General features: G+C 42.1%; 1 protein-coding gene across 1 annotated transcript in view; it reads left to right on the forward strand.

Annotated features, from left to right (window-relative positions):
• Positions 1 to 17,370, forward strand: part of PDE6D (phosphodiesterase 6D) — a 78,476-nt gene extending 61,106 nt beyond the window's left edge. The window contains exons 2-5 of the mRNA XM_073675262.1: positions 5,733 to 5,821; positions 11,391 to 11,516; positions 12,741 to 12,846; positions 14,736 to 17,370. Of these exons, the coding sequence (XP_073531363.1) occupies positions 5,733 to 5,821; positions 11,391 to 11,516; positions 12,741 to 12,846; positions 14,736 to 14,817 (403 nt within the window). The 3' untranslated portion in view covers positions 14,818 to 17,370. The remainder of the gene's footprint in view (positions 1 to 5,732; positions 5,822 to 11,390; positions 11,517 to 12,740; positions 12,847 to 14,735) is intronic.
• Positions 17,371 to 19,503: the final 2,133 nt, after the last annotated feature.

Here is a 19,503-nt window from a genome sequence, read left to right on the forward strand (position 1 = left end):
CGCACTGTATTAGTTGTAGTCACAACACAGCTCTGCAGTGAGATGAGGAGAGCAAACTGTCAGTCATTACATGTCTAACATGGGTAACACCCCCTTTCATTTAAAATAAGCTCAGAAGACAGATTCTCAGGGAGATCTGTATCCGGCCCTTAGATCTTAGCAGGGTTGATCCTACTGACAGACTCCCGTTAAAAAATTTTTTTAGGTAATAAAGTAGAAGGGTTTCCATCCTAAAGCAAACTTTAGTACAAACTGTATTTGTGTTTTGTGCACATTAAATAATACATCGGGTGTGATATCAGTGATTTGCCTAAATTACCCAGCCTTAACCCCACCATAAATGGGTGTTTGGTTTGTTTAAATATGTGTTATTCTAGTGGAGGAAAGAATGTACCTTTTTAGTGTTGTGTGTGTAAGCAATGATCGAATCACATCCTGGAAATGTTGGGTGATGGTTCATGAGACTCCATAGATATTTTTGGTGGTCCTTGGCTGCATCAGAGCATTAGGCAGAGAGATTTCATAATGTTTTCTCCCCCTTTACTAATCCTAATGTGCCTATAAGCCACTCATGGCACAGTTACACATCCAGGCTGTGTTATATTTTTTGCGAGTGGTCAGAATATAGCTTGCGGCTGCTTTAATAAATTAAGCCCCATCCCCCATCTCCACAGTGTCTGTCAGATTAAAGTACTTATTCCTAGAGGTTACAAAGCACTGTTACCTCAGACTGGACTTGCTGTAATCCTAGTGTTAACCACTTTTCTGTGTCAGAAGCCTGAGATATCCCCAGAGCAGCATCTGCTGTGTATTGGGAGCTCTGGGGAAGGGGCCGCCTAGAAGGTATAACAATCAGCACCTGCTGTGTATGGGGAGCTCTGGGGAAGGGGCAGCCTAGAGGTATAACAATCAGCACCTGCTGTGTATGGGGAGCTCTGGGGAAGGGGCGGCCTAGAAGGTATAACAATCAGCACCTGCTGTGTATGGGGAGCTCTGGGGAAGGGGCAGCCTAGAAGGTATAACAATCAGCACCTGCTGTGTATGGGGAGCTCTGGGGAAGGGGCGGCCTAGAAGGTATAACAATCAGCACCTGCTGTATATGGGGAGCTCTGGGGAAGGGGTGGCCTAGAAGGTATAACAATCAGCACCTGCTGTGTATGGGGAGCTCTGGGGAAGGGGTGGCCTAGAAGGTATAACAATCAGCACCTGCTGTATATGGGGAGCTCTGGGGAAGGGGCGGCCTAGAAGGTATAACAATCAGCACCTGCTGTATATGGGGAGCTCTGGGGAAGGGGCGGCCTAGAAGGTATAACAATCAGCACCTGCTGTATATGGGGAGCTCTGGGGAAGGGGCAGCCTAGAAGGTATAACAATCAGCACCTGCTATGTATGGGGAGCTCTGGGGAAGGGGCGGCCTTAAAGGTATAACAACCTCTTCTAACACAATGATGTTGTTTGCCTGAAGCTTTTCAGCAAATGTTTTTCATATCAACCCTATGCACACAATCCTCACCCTGGAAACTTCTCCCTCTGATCAGCTCTACCAGCTCTCCGTCTGGGAATACTATTACTCCATTACAGTGGTTAAACTGATGCCTGTAGCGTTTCTGCATGCAGCAATGTATCATTGGTGAGACGTTCAGTTTTGTCTATGCCTTGATATAGAGCGCTGGTAACTTCTCTCCCAGACAATTTATTACTTGTTTGAGAAGGTCTATGGCTTCTTTCTAAATGCTGCATGCCACAGTGTAACCAGCTGTTCAGACTGCAACGTAAAACCGAGCATACATCTCCCCTGCAGTCGAGTGTCATTTCAGAGTATTACGTCGTGTCGGAGAGTAGTGAATAGCAAAACAAGGTTTATATCAATTAAGTTCCCTCAGTAACCAGTTTAGCAAAAAATTAAACAGCTATTCCAGTTATAATTTTTGTGACTTTGTTTTATAGAATGAGAAATGATATATTTTCTATTGTACATATATTCTAAATTATCTTCACACATCCAATTGGGGAATATATTTTATTCCAAGATTTATTAATATAAGTGTACTTTTATTTATGGGAAAACCCATTCAAATAGGTTTGTAATAATAATAATTTTTATTTCTATAGCGCTAACATATTCCGCAGCACTTTACATCACAGTGGGAAATTGTACGGACAATAAAAACATTACAGAGTAACACATAATTCAACAGATACCAAGAGGAGTGATGGTCCTGCTCACAAGCTTACAATCTATGAGGAAATAGGGGGGACACGAAAGGTAAATGGTAAAAAGTGCTTGTATTGTACGGTCCAGCCATCAGTATAATAAATAAGGTATTCACATAACACTGCGTGAACCGCAGTTGGAAAGAAAAGACGAGAAGTTACATAAGTGGGGTGAGACGATAGGCCAGTCTAAAGAAGTGGGTTTTTAGAGCACGCTTAAATCTCTGGGGTATTGGGAATTAATTGAATTGTCCTAGGTAGTACAGTCCAGAGAATTGGCACAGCTCATGAGAAATCTTGGAGACGGAAGTGGAAGGTTTGGACTAGGATGTTAGCCTTGGATAATTACCTGAACGGAGGGCACGGGTTGGGTGATAGACTGAGATGAGGGAGGAGATGTAGGGTGGTGCAGGACGGTGGAGAGGTTTGTGGGTGAGAGTGATAAGTTTATATGGGACTCTAGTGGATGGGCAACCGGTTTGTAGGTGATGATCCCATGGTAAAGAAATCCTCCACTTTGGACAATACCTATTTATTGGGGTCTGTTTACACTGACCAACCAGTGGCACTAAATGACCTCTGATCAGTAAATATTATAGATCAGTGGTCGTATAATAGCCTGATTACATATACAGACCATAGTAAACGATACACAGAGTGATCTGTCAGAGATCGCTTAGTGTGCATGGGCTGCCGCTGTGCCACTTAGTGCTCATGGGCTGCCTCTTAGTGCGCGTGGGCCGCCGCTGTGGTGCTTAGTGCGTGTGGGCCGCCGCTGTGACGCTTAGTGCGCGTAGGCCGTTGGGAGTGCACTGGAAATGTATTATTCACTGATACCCTGGTAAGTCCTATCAGATAGACGTCCCATAAAAGTTTGATCAGTTGGGTCACAATCCTAGAGTGCCGAGTCCTGTCTGACTTTGGCTGCCTTTTGCTGGTTTCGCCATCACATATAAAATCCAGGAACCGCATTCCAAATTTCTTTTTTAGTTCTGACCCTGTATTTTTCTTTCACACATTTTTTGCAACTTTTTGACATAAGTGTAAAATTTGGTGTAAATTCTATTAGGAATAATAGAACCCACTATAAAGAAGTTGCATGTCTGTTTTTAAAAAAAAAAAAAAAAACACATCAAGGAAACGTTTTTGATGTTGCAGATTCTCAGCCCTATTAAGTACAATGGGTTACTTGCATTTTTTTAAAAAAAATATGCGGGGTAAAAAAACTCATTGTGGGAACGTTTAATAGAAAGACTTTTTGAAGATTATTGTGAAGTGTTTTTAACGTGGATTTTAGAGCAGAATCCACTGCAGACTCTACATCATAAGTCTCTGTATGATCATACCCTAACATTAACCATCCAGCGCAAGAAAATGTAGGATTTTATTCTTGCCCATTATTATCCTGAAACAATAATCATAGATTTTTGTCTGTAACGGGAAGATGAGGATCCTTTTGTTCTGTCAGTAAATGAGCCGCTGCTTGTTTGTAGATTTATAGGCATAATGTAAGCTTTAGACCACGTTCACACGTTCAGTATTTGGTCAGTACTTTACATCAGTATGTGTAAGCCAAACCAGGAGTGGGACAGTCAGAGGAAAAGTATAAAAGGAACATGTCACCACTTCTGTATTTATCACCCACTCCTGGTCTTGGCTTACAAATACTGAGGTAAAATACTGACCAAATACTGAGCATGTGAATGTGGCCTTATTGTAGGAAATGATTGGTAATTATTCTAAGGCTTGGTTCAAGTCATCACTGCTCTTCACTCTGACAGAACCCTGACTAAAACTTTCACTATTATGAGGCCAACAGGAGTCACTTTGGGCTTCATCTGACCTAAAAGCGTAGTCCACCATGGACATGCTAGGATGGAGGCCAGGAGTCCAAAGGGACTCCATCATCCTCATGATGGCGATTGGCTCTGATGTGGTTTTCATTGGATTCCTGTTTTTCTAGGATTCAGACGGTAACCTGATTCAGTGCTTGGTGTTCACCTAGCCTAATGGTTGTGATGTTACATGTGATATAACCACTTTATGCTATTCTTGAATTCATTGTGTGAAGGTGGTAATCACAGTTGTCCTCTGCCTGTAGTCAGGATGAAGACACATAAGCTGTTTAATCACATTAGCAGATAAGGCCTCAGCCATGCTGTAGGGCCTATTCTCTACCCCTCAGTATGTACATTCACGTTGTGAGCCGTCACACTGCAATCATTTGGGTCCAATACATGTTATCAGGATATGCATTGCATCAAAGGAACCTATCTGGTGATTCCTGCTTCCCCAACCACAGGCAGCAGAAATCAGGGACAGGCTCCCTCTTTGCAGGCATACGGTTTCCGAGAAAACCTAGCCTAAAATAAAAATTTGAATTGGGAGACCAATCATTTTGGCAGGTACCTGCTGGCTTTTTCCATTGTGGCTCAGTTTAGTTGACTGGCCTATGGCTATATCCTGTCCATGGGGGGGGGGGGGGGGGAGGGAATATCATTGGTGCAGCTGCACAGGGGCCCAAAAAGAAAGGGGGCCCATTTCCACCTCTAAAGCAGGTGGAATTGTACATTATTTTTATTTATTGTACTCTCTTATATAACGCCATTGATTCCATGGCACTTTACAGACATTATCATCATTGTCCGCATTGGGGCTCACAATCTAGATTCACTATCAGTATGTCTTTGGAGTTTGGTAGGAAACCGGAGAACCCTGAGGAAACCCACACAAACATGGGGAGAAGATAAAAAAACTCCTTGCAGTTGTCCTTGGTGGGACTTGAACCTGCAAGGCTGCAGTGCTAACCGCTGAGCCACTGCATTATGATGAGCTAATGGACTGAAAGGGCCCATATATTGTTCTTGCATAGGGGCCCTCTAATGACTGTGGCCACTAGTGGTCCTGTCAATCGTGCTGGTCTTGGAGAAGCAACCCAGATGACCGTTCTCCACAAACATAGTTTTTAAACTATGTTTACTCTGAAACACTGCAGCAAACTAAGCAAGGATGTGCAATTCTGGACTAGAAAAATGCTTCAAGTAACTTGTAAAATCATTGCTGATCCATCACTGGTGAAGACAAGTTTGGTGTGCAAGGTCCATCTCCATTTAACTGCATTAAAAGTATTTAGTGGCAGCAGTGACTTTTTTAGTGGAGATTAACGTCCAGGATTCAAGATCTGTGTGGTCATTGAATGCTCGTAAAAAAAATTATTTAGATAGCCACTAGATTTAAATATGTTTCGAACACGGTACAAAGATATATATTTTCCCCGTAAAAAAAAAAAATCAAAACATTTTGAAGATGTTGTCTCACTGCAGCAAGCTCTGTCCATGTACTGAAAAATGGCGTGTGGACGTCCTGGAGACTATAGCCAAATGTACATCATTTTTGGATATTGAGTATGAGTTACATGATAACCCAGCTGCATCTTTGCTTCTTAATCAGAAATGTATGAATGGCCGAATGCCGTTGTGTTCTAGATCACTGCCGGTTGTATTCCTTAATCCTACTAGAAATTCAATGATTCTCCGGGATGGTGAAACAGGGAAGACTATGTGGCAGGGAGCAGAAGATTTGTCATTTCCAGGAGTTGAACATGAAGGTAAGTTTCATTATGTAATTTTAAAGTGTAGTTCTTGGCATGATTTTTTTTTTTTCCCACTAAATCGGATCTGTCACCAAATTTCACTATTATGAAACAGGATGTCCTCAGAAGGCAACGTTGCATTCATTTTCCACAGCATCTCTCACCTCTGCGCTCTGATGACATATCAATTCAGTCACCGTGACCATAGTGAAAGAAGCAGGGATAAGTGACCACAGCGCTGCCCCACAGCTTTTATCACAGCCCTGATCTGGGCTGCAGTGATAAAAGTATTGGTAGTGACTGCACCGCCGCTTCCTGATGACGTCCTGTTCCAGGGGGTGTTTGATCAAAGCTGCGGAGAACTGACTGCAGGTCCATCCTCCTGATGATGTCCATTTGAGAATCCATAGTGAATGCTGGTACTAGAACCGGAAGTCTCAGGAAGTAAAGCACTATAAATAATCAGCTGGGCAATTCATCAAGACCGCCATGGAACAAGCGCGTGCTATGCCATTCTTGACAGAGTACATGGTGCAAATTCATTAAGAGGCACATGACACTTAATGAATTTGGCGCCTCTAGTAAGTGTCATGCACCTCCATGCGCTGCACCAGAACTGCTACTTCAGTCAGGGACTGGAGTAGCATTTCTGGCTTATAAAGTGCTGGCAGATTTTAAGAACTTGATGTTGGGTGCAATGACACTTCTTCCCATCTCCGCTCATTTCATTGAGCTGAACCAAAGTGGCGTGAAAACATCAAATGTCCCCAAATTTTTGCGCAACTCTTTGTTGCGCAAAAACTTGGGAACTTTTCATGGATTTTATGCCAAAAATTTTGATTAATTTGGCTCCAATATTTACAGAATTTAAAATTATTGTAGCCCATTACAGATAAGGCTGCAGCTACAACACATAATCATAGCTAGACCAAGGGGCACATTTATATACCTTTTTTTTTTTCTCTGGTCCCCAGACATAACACTTGACCAAATGCACATTGTAGATGTAGTGTGAACCCAGTCTAATATACTGCCCTCTCATGCACTGCACTCTAATGAAACACATTTTTCCTTTTACTGCATCTACTGTACACTTCCTAATGTGAAGACTATATCAGTAGTTAAATATATAAATAGAAAAATGCTCTAGTGTATAATCTCACCCGGGACCCAGTGGAATTCTTGCTGGCTTCAAGATATGACAACAGATTCTTGAAAAATCCGGCACTCCATGAAACCAGAAACTTTTATCGAGTTACTTTAAAAACGAGTGCATGTCCATCTTACACATTTCCGCTCTTCATCATTGCTTTTTTTTTTCTCCAAAATCAGTGTAAAATTAATGATTCTCCGCAACGTGGTTATTAAAAAAAATGAAGGATGCAATAAATTTTTTCAAATATGGAACACGTTCATTTCTCTCAGGGGTACGTCGAGTTCTATATTCCCCATAGAATTTTATTAGATGCGGAAAATACACAGATACAAAAGGAATTTTGAATTTTTAGTGTTTGCGCTACGGAGACGCATTAAAGATACAAGAGATCCACACAAGTTTGAAACGCGCGTCGGGTGCGTTTTTCTTGACTGTTGAGGTTATTTATATGCCACTGTGCACTTCTACCTTCAATCTATCCTTACTGGACATCTACTTGTACCTTTCCTGGCTGGTGCATTCGTATATTTTTATATTTTATGCAAATCCTATTCTGGACCTAGATTTTCTTGGGTATCCGTTTACAATATTGTGACTGTATTTTTACCATTTACTTTTTTGGATTGATTTATGCATCTACCTCTTTGATAGAAATATAAAACTGGTGTGTATTTCCATGTCTTAACTTTTGTATGTATAGTTTTAATTATTATTCAATAATTCAATTATTCTTTGCGTTAATGTGCCTTGCACTCCCCCCTAACTTATAGGTTTTCTCTAGGATTATGAGCAGTATTGCCTGAAAAGCATAATATGCACAGTTTTTTTAAAGTGTATCAGTAAAGGACTCTGTTTTTATAGAGTGCTGGATTTTTGAAGAATCCACTATATCAGTTGTGCAGATCATGAGCAATAAGCTCTGTACAAGTGTGACGGGGCCTTAAAGCCAGAGGGGATTACTGGGGATTTCAGTTCAGAATCCTGTTGAGTTGCTAAAATCGAAAAAAAATATCAAAAAACTAAGTCACTTTGTCCTTTAAAGTAATTGAGTAATGCAATGTATGATCTTTACTCAGCTTTTCTGTAGATAGTATCCACATGAAAACGATACAAACTGTTCATAGTAGAACATGCACTGTATGAATTAACGTCTAACAAGCAATTTCATGATTTTATGACCTGCATGAAATGTGTGGTTCTCCTCGTTTCCAGGTGTGGTTGTGAAGGTTACATAGAAGATATCAGTATTTTCTGCCAGCAAAGTTGGGCACTTAAATAGCTATACAGACAATAGAAAGTGATAATCTTTTATTTGTTTTTCGGCTTCTGGATACCATTTTCTGTTTGCGATGTTGCGTACAGTACCTGTTAAAAGTATTGATCCCTGTAAATATTTAGGGTGCTTGCACACTGCGTTTTGGCACTCGTTCATTGGTCCCGTTGGGGCTTGCGTCTGAACTCCCCACAAAAAGGGATTCGGGCGTATGCGCTGACGGGGCCATAGACTATAATGGTGCCGACAGAGTGACCATGCACTCTATCATGCATCATTTTCGGGCGTGTACACCTAATGGAGGCGGACACCCAGATGTAGTAGACTCACAATGTTACACCAGTAAAAAAAAGACTCAAGTTTCATTAGTTTAACCTTTGGGAACCCTGTTAATCATTGCTTATACAGGCACAGTCTGTATTAGTGGCTGTGACTGGTACTGCGGCTTAGCCTCATTGATAACCTTACTTATAGGGGTATTTCCATCAAGAATGTTTGTGGTATATGCAAAGGATACAATGGCAAGAATGAAGAAGTCCAGCACCGAAAGGTTATCGATTTTAAATCTTTTGTTTCATGCAGAAAAAATACTAATTAATTTTTTTTTTGTGGATATACCCTAACCCCTGTATCGCATTCACATATTAAAGGGAACCTGTCTCCAGAAAAAGAAACACTATTAACCTGCAGATATGGGGTTAATCTGCCGGTTAATAGTGTTATTATGCTGCCCAGTGCCCACAGTTAGCCTAGCACTGCGGGGAGTAAATGAACTTTATTCTCCTCGGCAGTGTTCTCGTTTCAGTCATGGGGGCGGCGCTGGTTCAGTCACCGCTCTGAGAATAGAGAGTGGCAGCTGTAACCGCGCCACCGGCCCTGACTGACAGCTGGCCCTAATGCCGGGGGCGCGGTTACAGACGCCGCTCTCTATTCTCAGTGCGCTGGCCCCACCCCATTGACTGACTCACACTGACTCTGTATTGGGGGCACGGATTGGGTCACTCCTCTGAGTATACAGAGCAGCACCTGTGGCCCTGACTGACAGCCAGTTTTCAGGCAGAGCCAGCGTCAGTCAGGACCGGGGACGCAGCTACAGACACCGCTCTATATATTCAGAGCGGTGACTGAATCCGTGTCCCGTGACTGAAACCGAGACGCTGCTGGGGGGAATAAAGTTAATTATCTCACCCGCCGCGTTAGGCTACTTGCAGGCACCGGGCAGCATAATAACTCTATTAACCTGAAAGTTAACCCCATATCTACAGGTTAATGGCGTTTATTCTAGTGACAGGCTCCCTTTAAAGATCAATCTCCCCCATACAATTGAGGTTTGCAAAGCTCTGGTCTAGCAGCCACAGACTATCAACTTGGCCACTGGACCACAGTCCCGTGAATCTTTGCTCAACTCTAAATGCTGCAAAAACAAAGGCACTTACTTCCCAAAAGCAAGCCATGATGTCCTTCAGATAAGATAATAGAGATACAGTGCCTACAAGTAGTATTCAACTCCCTGCAGATTTAGCTGGTTGACACATGCGGAATTAACTTGGCATTGTGACATTTGTACTGTAGATCAGCCTGGAAGTGGGAAATGCACTGCAGCAAATTTTTTTTTTTTTTTTTAAAAAAAACGTTAAAAGTTAATTCAGAGTGTCATTTATTATTCAACCCCTCAAACCACAAGAATTCTGTTTGGTCCCCCAAAAGTATTAAGAAGTAGTTCAGGCACCAAGAATAATGAGCTTCACATGTGTGGATTAAAGATCTCTTTTGACAGCCTTTTCTGACTATTTAAGACCCTCCCCAAACTTGTGAGCAGCACTCAGACATGGTCAACATGGGAAAGACAAAGGAGCATTCCAAGGCTGTGGAAGACAAGATCGTGGAGGGTCACAAGGCTGGCAAGGGGTACAAAACCCTTTCCAAGGAGTTGGGCCTACCTGTCTCCACTGTTGGGAGCATCATCCGTAAGTGGAAGGCTTATGGAACTACTGTTAGCCTTCCACGGCCAGGACAGCCTTTGAAAGTGTCCTCCCGTGCCGAGGCCAGGCTTGTCCGAAGAGTCAAGGCTAACCCAAGGACAACAAGGAAGGAGCTCCGGGAAGATCTCATGGCAGTGGGGACATTGGTTTCAGTCAATACCATAAGTAACGTACTCCACCGCAATGGTCTCCGTTCCAGACGAGCCCGTAAGGTACCTTTACTTTCAAAGCGTCATGTCAAGACTCGTCTACAGTTTGCTCATGATCACTTGGAGGACTCTGAGACAGACTGGTTCAAGGTTCTATGGTCTGATGAGACCAAGATCGAGATCTTTGGTGCCAACCACACACGTGACGTTTGGAGACTGGATGGCACTGCATACGACCCCAAGAATACCATCCCTACAGTCAAGCATGGTGGTGGCAGCATCATGCTGTGGGGCTGTTTCTCTGCCAAGGGGCCTGGCCATCTGGTCCGCATCCATGGGAAGATGGATAGCACGGCCTACCTGGAGATTTTGGCCAAGAACCTCCGCTCCTCCATCAAGGATCTTAAGATGGGTCGTAATTTCATCTTCCAACAAGACAACGACCCAAAGCACACAGCCAAGAAAACCAAGGCCTGGTTCAAGAGGGAAAAAGTCAAGGTGTTGGAGTGGCCTAGTCAGTCTCCTGACCTTAACCCAATTGAAAACTTGTGGAAGGAGCTCAAGAATAAAGTCCACATGAGACACCCAAAGAACCTAGATAACTTGGAGAAGATCTGCATGGAGGAGTGGGCCAAGATAACTCCACAGACCTGTGCCGGCCTGATCAGGTCTTATAAAAGACGATTATTAGCTGTAATTGCAAACAAGGGTTATTCCACAAAATATTAAACATAGGGGTTGTATAATAATTGACCCACACTTTTATGTTTAAAATTTAATAAAATTCAACTGAGCAACATAACTTTTTGGTTTGTAAGATTTATGATTCTGTTCATAAAACCTACTCTCGTTTGCAGTTTGAAGGCTCTAACTTATTTGCATCTTATCAAACCAGCTAAATCTGCAGGGGGTTGAATACTACTTGTAGGCACTGTATATTGTACCAATTATAGCAATGCATCTATTGTAGATTATAGAATTGTGATGTTTGTTTGTTTTTTACATGGTGTACTTCTTCCTACAGCTCGGGTGCCTAAGAAAATCTTGAAATGTAAATCTGTGTCCAGAGAGATAAACTTTGCATCTGAAGAAGAGATGGAGAATTTTAGACTAGAACAGAAAGTGTACTTTAAGGGGCAGTGTTTAGAAGGTATGGTTTCTTCAAAGAAATGAATGCTATTCTCAAACCTGGAGATTGATTTTAAAAAGTATACTATTTGCCATTCGGGTTGTCTCTTTAAAGAAGTTGTCCACTACTTGGACAACTCCTTCTCATAACCCGCGCTTGACTCCGATAAAATAAAAAAGCCTTTACTCACCTCCAGCGGTGTCAGTACTCGCTTTTCAGGGGCTCTTGTGTGGTTGTTGTGACACGTGAGCCTGGCTCCCAATCATCGCTGGCGTCATTGCCTCCGATTTTGGACAAATTGAACATGAAGAGGAAGTCAGAGATCAGCTGCAGCCCGGACTTCCTCTTCATGTTCAATTCGACAGAAGGTGGAGACAGTGACGCCAGCGCTGATTGGGAGCCTGGCTCATGTGTCACAACAACCGCACAAGAGCCCCGGGAACGTGAGTGCCAACACCACTGGAACGGCGCCAGCCCGGGAGGGGAGTATAGGCTTTTTTATTTTATCGGGGGCAAACATTTAGTTCAAGAAGGGGTTGTCCTAGTAGTGGAGAACCCCTTTAAAGACAGGCGGTAGTATAATGACTTCATTAGTTTTCTAAATGTAATGCACTGGTTGATCTTTGATGTTTTATGTACTAGCTATACCCTCCTACCAGGGATGAGCTATGTAACAATAACATTTTCATTAAAAAACAGTTATATTTTAGGTTCACATTCAGCGGTAAAATGTGCAGGTCTGTGTGGTCATGTTGATGTCATATTTAAAGGTATTTTACTACAGTTGGTGCCAATCTATTCACAGGACCGTGTCGATCAAGCACATCTGTAATCAGCAGCCGCAGGACAGGAGCCTTGAAAGCCGCCACTTACGTAACGCATCTGCACCTCTTCTTTTGATATGCCGGCCTGGCGTGACGTCACATGTGCCTTACGCAGCAATGATGACGTCTCATCAGGCCGACTAATCAAAAGAGAAACTGCAGATGCCATCATGTATTAGGTGGTTCACAAGGCTCCCGTCCAGCGGCCATAGGTTACGGATATGGTCTATGGACCGCGTCCTGTAAATTGATTCTCACCAGCTCTATATTTTACTGCTGTGAATCTTATTCTTGTCCATTGCGCTTTTCTTTGGGATGATACTGCAGATATTGTTTCATGAAGGTCCCACACAAGCAATGCATTTGTTTTAACCTTTAAATATTTCGTTATGTGTTAATTATTTTTTGTGTTGTTTTTCAGAATGGTCTTTTGAGTTCGGCTTTGTAATGCCCAATTCTGTGAACACCTGGCAGTCCATGATAGAAGCAGCACCGGAGTCTCAAATGATGCCAGCTAATGTTTTAACGTAAGGACTTGGCCAGTATGCTGGCATAGTAGTAATTGGATTTGAAACCTATATTTTGATAACATTTAGGCTACTCTCACACAAAGTTTTCCTCTTTTTTGGTCCATCACAAGCCTCTGTCTGAAGCCTAGAAAACTGGAATTCTCCTGGAACCCTGTTGAAGCCGTTGAGCATAATGAGGCAAATGGAGTCCAAAGTCTCCAACTTTAGATTCTGTTTGACATTTTGTCTGACAAAGTCTTTTACGTTGCAGCAGATTACGCTATTGTGTGAGGCATAACAGACGAACACAACGGGAAAAAATATTAAGTGGTCTCCAAAGTTGCAGATTTTGGACTCCATTTGCCTCATTATACTTAATGGCTAGGACGGGTTCTGTCAGAATCCTGGTTTTCTGGACTACAGACAGAGGCCCCCTTACAATGACCACTAAAGGAGCCTAACCGTATAAAAATAGTGATTGGTAACAGACTACAGACTGGGAAGCATTGCACACCCGTCAGTACAGGTACAGCATACCGGGTTTCTACTTCTGTCTTGAAGTATGCTACCTGTTATGAGTAACTTCTAAAATGAATTATGTCTTAACAATAGTCTAGTTGCTTCTTAAAATTAAGGGTCCCTATAGCCCCTTCAAGAGAGCATATGATTCAGTTAATTTCTTTTTGCTGTTTATGATGGTCTCAACCTATAAAAAAAAAAAATATATAGATCAAGTCAAAATCCCACAAATCATCATCATTAGGCGAGGTAAAATTTTTGATTGTAAGATCTGTAAATCTGTGTGTAAATGCAGTCCCTTGAAGGTCCAGAAGTTAAAGGGGTATTCTGGGTGATAAAAAATTATCCTAATGCTCATACCTTCACAGACTATTAGGATAACAAGAATAGTGCTGTTTTCCATCCTCACAGTAGCTGTAATTCTGTGGCTCTGGAGCTGCTCCTTGGTGCCCCCCTCCCTTATGGGATGTTACGTCACACATCAGGGGGCACGCCTGCAGTCAGTCCCCTGATACCATCTGTTTGTATTCAGTGGGATATCAGTGGTGGCCTGCTCCCCACTGCTAGCAGCAGCCAGCACCATGATAATATCTCCTTCTTTACAGTCCTAGATCATGGAGCAGGCCATGCTCTAGGTGCAGGTGCAGGTTGTAATGTGATACTGTTGGAAATCATAAAATACCATGTCACAATGCAAAACTAAGATTTCATTGTCTGTATTTTTATCTAAATTTCTAGACTTTTTTTTTTTAGTTTATTAGGAGGAATAGGTCCCTTTGATGCAGATGACTGGGCATCAATGAAGATAATTAGAGGAACTTATACAGACCATGGAGAAAAATGCCTTACACCAAAACTACTTACAGGGCAGTGTTTGCCATGTAATCCGAGAGCAGCTTGATGTAGGGGCAGAGAGCCTGATTCTAATGATATGTCACTTAAAATACTGTGTGTTGCTGTTAATCAATAAAATCAGTGTTTTATCACTACAGGACTAGACTTTTTGTGCCTCCTAGTCCTTCTGCTCTGTTTATTGTCACCCCCACCACTAATTATCAGCTTTCTGCCTATGCACATTGTACACAGAAAGTTGTCAGTGTTGTGGGCAGGCTATACAGGGCTTAGCATTCTGAGCACTGCTAAATCTACAGCAGAAAAAGCAGTGATTTGAATCAAAATGACAGCTTATAGACCAGCAAGTGACACATGACTGGAATCACGGTCTCAGCCCCTACATTATGCTGCTCTGAGATTACATAGCAAAAACATTCCAACATATTCCAATTAAATCTTTACCTATTCTAATAGAGAGCCTTTGTGAAACCCTGTGGTAATATAGATAGGTGTGTTGCAGTAATAGTTTAACAGTTTCTCTTCTTCCTTTACAGTGGTAATGTCATCATAGAAACCAAGTTCTACGATGCTGAACTTCTTGTCAGTACATCCAGAGTCAGGCTCTTCTACGTTTGAAAAATAAGGATTTTTTTTTACCCTCTGTTCTCTTTCTAATTTACATTTTATTCTCTTCTGGGGAAGTAAAAAAAAACATTTGTCGAGTGCTATGGACTTGAATGCATTACGGGACTATGCCCATGTTACGGAGGGCACACCATGCAGCACGATGCACATGACCCTGTCCTCACGTGGAGCCGTATCTGTTATTCAGTCCGCGGCATCCTCCGGTACAATGCTATTTAGTTTGTTCACAACAGACTGCTAACCCACATGTTATGTTTTCTCTACTTTTTGTCCAAGTTTACTGTTCTCTATTATTAAAATGATTTCTTCCTGGCAAGCAAATGGTTAGGCAACGGTTCAGGTACATGAAAATTCAATTAATGAAATCTCCAACTGCCCAACATTTCCTTTTCCCATTAGACTTCATATAACTGTAAGGGCAGATAGCATACATTTGCATTATTTTCACCTCTAATCAGCCTGCGGATTTTGATATTAATGTCATACCTCCTTTTGAAATAGGTGAAATCTGCAGTGAAATTTAAAAAGCTGCGGATATAAAATTCCACACCGCAAGTCAGTTGTTTGTGTGGAATAAGTCCGTAGCACATGGATGATATTTTTAAAGGGAATCCACATATCCAGGACTGTAATCCGTTGCAAATTTTAACTTTGGAAATACACCGGTAAATGGTATGTTCACGTTCACGTTCACGCGTTATAAATTTGCTGCAGATTTCTGGAATTTTGGACAGAATATCAGGGGAACACAGTACCAGTAAAGTGGGCTGCAACTTGTCAATGTCACCTGCTTATTTTATTGCTGATTTTCCCCATAGACATGAATGGGGTTGCTTAAAGGGGTTGTCCGATCAAAGTCGATAAGTCTGTAGTCATTCTGTGTGACTGCAGACTTATGAATCCCCCCAGCACATGCACTGTGCACTGCGAGGATTTTCCGGTGTCTGACCCGGGACCTGAAGGTATGTATGAGTTATACATACCCCGGGCAGTGGGCGCAGCCTCGCTCTCCATACACTGGCCGTCCACATCACTAGACGGGGTGTAGCCTTGCTCAATACAAGAAACCGGCGAAACCAGCGAATCCCCGCAGCCCACAGTGCCTGCACTGGGGGGATTCATAACTCTGCAGTCACACAGAGTAACTACAGACTTAACAGTTTTGACCAGACAACCCCTTCAAATCTATAGTAAAACACACTACAGCTGAGTTTATGGACAAACAGCAACATCTTCAGGTGAAAAATTAAAGGGAACCTGTCATGTCAGATAAGGCTATTAACCTTCAGATATAGCGTTAATCTGCAGATTAATAGTGTTATGGAGGTGCCCGGCCATGGACTGAAAGAGCGGCACCTGGGAAAAAATGAAGTAGATTCAGCGGCCTGGTTCAGTCATACAGGTGTGCAGGGATCACTACAGTTACCACTCACAGCACTGTGAGTGGCAACTTTAATTATGCCCTAGAAGTTGACTGACAGCCAGCTCTGTATTGATGTACTGCCGAGCCTGCTGTCAGTCACAGTATAGTGAGTGAAGACTGTAGCTGTGCCGGCACAACTGCATGACTGAAAGCCGGCAGCTCCCGGGAGGAATAAAGTGCATTTTCTCCCTGGTGCTGCACTTTCAGTATAGAGGCCGTGCACCTTCATAACCTTATTAACCTACAGATTAACCCTATATCTGCATGTTAATAGTATTATTAGACATGTCAGGTTCCCTTTAAAATAATAAAAATGTCGCTATCTTGCAGGAATATCTGTTGTTGACTTCCTTGCAGATACTTGTGATCTTACTGTGTTGGCAGCAAAACTCACAATGTGAGAACATGCGTAAAATCTGCAACATTTCTGACCTGTGAAAACACCATTGATTCAGCATAATCTGAGACACTGTGGAGCATGTAGCTGAAAACCTGACTACTGCGGCTCGGAGCTTGAGATGTTTGTAGAGCATGGACTTTCCCTTCACCTACACAATGTCTTAAGGCTGCATGCACACATCCCTGTGAGTGTTACCATCCGAGAGAAGCAGATCCTTCTTTTTTTTCTCAGGTGTCGAGCCAGTTTCATACCACGTTTTTGTAACTTTTGAAAGCTATACTTTAAAAAAAAAAAAAAAAACTAATTGTAAAACTGATACTAACTTCTACATTTTAAAGCTAGTACATCTGTTTTTTAACATTCTTTTTTTTAATGATAAAACGTCTGTTTTGTTTAATAGGCATAGGATGGTGTGCCGGAGATCATGTGACTTGTTTTCTGGGGTGGGGGGAAACCCATGCAAAAAACAAAAGCCTTTGCAAATATGACAGTACGTTTGCCTATGTCTATCATAGATTGCAACGTTAGAAAAACTGATCTGTTTTTTCATTTGTATTTATAAAGGATAAAAAAGCGCAGCAAGGTACTTTATATATACATCCTGTAAAAATAGATTGAAACCAAAGTGTGCACAAAAGTACGTCAAACTGATAGCCAGATACACACACGTGGTCAAAATTGTTAGTATCCCTCGTTTAATGAAAGAAAAACCTACAATGGTCACAGAAATAACTTGAATCTGACAAAAGTAATAATAAATTAAAAATCTTTGAAAATGAACAAATGAAAGTCAGACATTGCTTTTCAACCCTGCTTCCACAGAATTAAAAAAAAAATTAAACTCATGAAATCGACCTGGACAGAAATGATGGTACTCTTAACTTAATATTTTGTTGAACAACCTTTTGAGGCAATCCCTGCAATCAAACGATTCCTGTAACTGTCAATGAGACTTCTGCACCTCTCGACAGGTATTTTGGCCCACTCCTCATGAGCAAACTGCTCCAGTTGTCTCGTGTTTGAAGGTTGCCTTTTCCACACGGCATGTTTCAGCTCTTTAGGATTTAGGTCAGGGCTCATAGAAGGCCACTTCAGAATAGTCCAATGTTTTCCTCTTAGCCATTCTTGGGTGTTTTTAGCTGTGTGTTTTGAGTCATTATCCTGTTGCAAGACCCATGACCTGCGACTGAGACCAAGCTTTCTCACACTGGGCAGCACATTTCTCTCTAGAATACCTTGATAGTCTTGAGATTTCATTGTACACTGCACAGATTCAAGACACCCTGTGCCAGATGCAGCAAAGTAGCCCCAGAACATAACAGAGCCTCCTCCATGTTTCACAGTAGGGACAGTGTTCTTTTCCTGATATGCTTCATTTTTCCGTGTGTGAACATAGAGCTGATGTGCCTTGCCAAAAACTTCCATTTTTGTCTCATCTGTCCATAGGACATTCTCCCAGAAGCTTTGTGGCTTGTCAACATGTAGTTTGGCAAATTCCAGTCTGGCTTTTTTATGATTTTATTCCAACAATGGCGTTCTCCTTGGTAGTCTCCCATGAAGTCCCATTTTTGATCAAACAACGGCAGATGGTGCGATCTGACACTGATGTTCCTTGAGCTTGAAGTTCACCTTTAATCTCTTTAGAAGTTATCCTGGGCTGTTTTGTTACCATTCGTATTATCCGTCTCTTTGATTTGTCATCAATTTTCCTCCTGCGGCCATGTCCAGGGAGGTTGGCTACAGTCCCATGGATCTTAAATTTCTGAATAATATGTGCAACTGTAGTCACAAGAACATCAAGCTGCTTGGAGATGGTCTTATAACCTTTACCTTTAACATGCTTGTCTATAATTTTCTTTCTAATCTCCTGAAACAGCTCTTTCCTTTGCTTTCTCTGGTCCATGTTGAATGTGGTACACACCATGTCACCAAACAGCACAGTGAGTATCTGTAGCCGTATATACAGGCCCACTGACTGATTACAAGATTGTAGACACCTGTGATGCTAATTAGTGGACACAACTTGATTTAACATGTCCCTTTTGTCACATTATTTTCAGGGGTACCCTCATTTCTGTCCAGGACTATTTCATGAGTTTAATTTTTTTTTAAATTCCGTGGAAGCAGGGTTGAAAAGCAATGTCTGACTTTCATTTGTTCATTTTCATAGATGTTTAATTTATTAATAACTTGAATCTGACAAAAGTATTTCTGTGACCATTGTGTGTTTTTCTTTCAATAAACGAGGGGTACCAACAATTTTGACCACGTGTGAATTTTAGGCACCTTTTTAAAGTACAAACGGATATGTCAAGTACACCAAAAACTGGTGTCAAACAGACCTAATCCTTGTTTCATTTGTCTTTTTTCTCCTCCTTTTTTTTTTCCTCTGAGAAGACTCAACTATTTTAATATATTAACTCTTAACAGATCAATTCAAATAGGATGAAACCTGGATGGAAATTGGGAGTACAAGGTACAAAAAAATTAAGTAGATTCAGCGGCCTGCTTTCAGTCATACAGCTGTGCAGGCGTAACTGTAGTTACTGTTCACAGCATTGTGAGTGGCAGCTTTAAGCACACCCTGGAAGTTTGACTGACAGCCAGCCCTATACTGATGTACTGCAGAGCCTGCTGTCAGTCACAGTATAGTGAGTGATGACTGTAGCCACGCCTGCATGACTGAAAGCTGGCAGTCCATTTTACACGGATCCCCATAGACCAGGGGTGGGAAACCTCAGGGCCACAGGCCATTTACTGCCCACAATTACCTTTTCTCCGGCCCTTGGGTAGATTGCAGGGGACTGCAGTGCTTGGGCCGGCAGATGAGTTTTGACTGCCATTGGCCCTTTAA

Source organism: Phyllobates terribilis, unplaced genomic scaffold (genome assembly GCF_046119375.1).
Source record: "Phyllobates terribilis strain yellow unplaced genomic scaffold, ASM4611937v1 Scaffold_3__8_contigs__length_932513732, whole genome shotgun sequence".
In the NCBI taxonomy this organism is placed as follows: Eukaryota; Metazoa; Chordata; class Amphibia; order Anura; family Dendrobatidae; genus Phyllobates; species Phyllobates terribilis.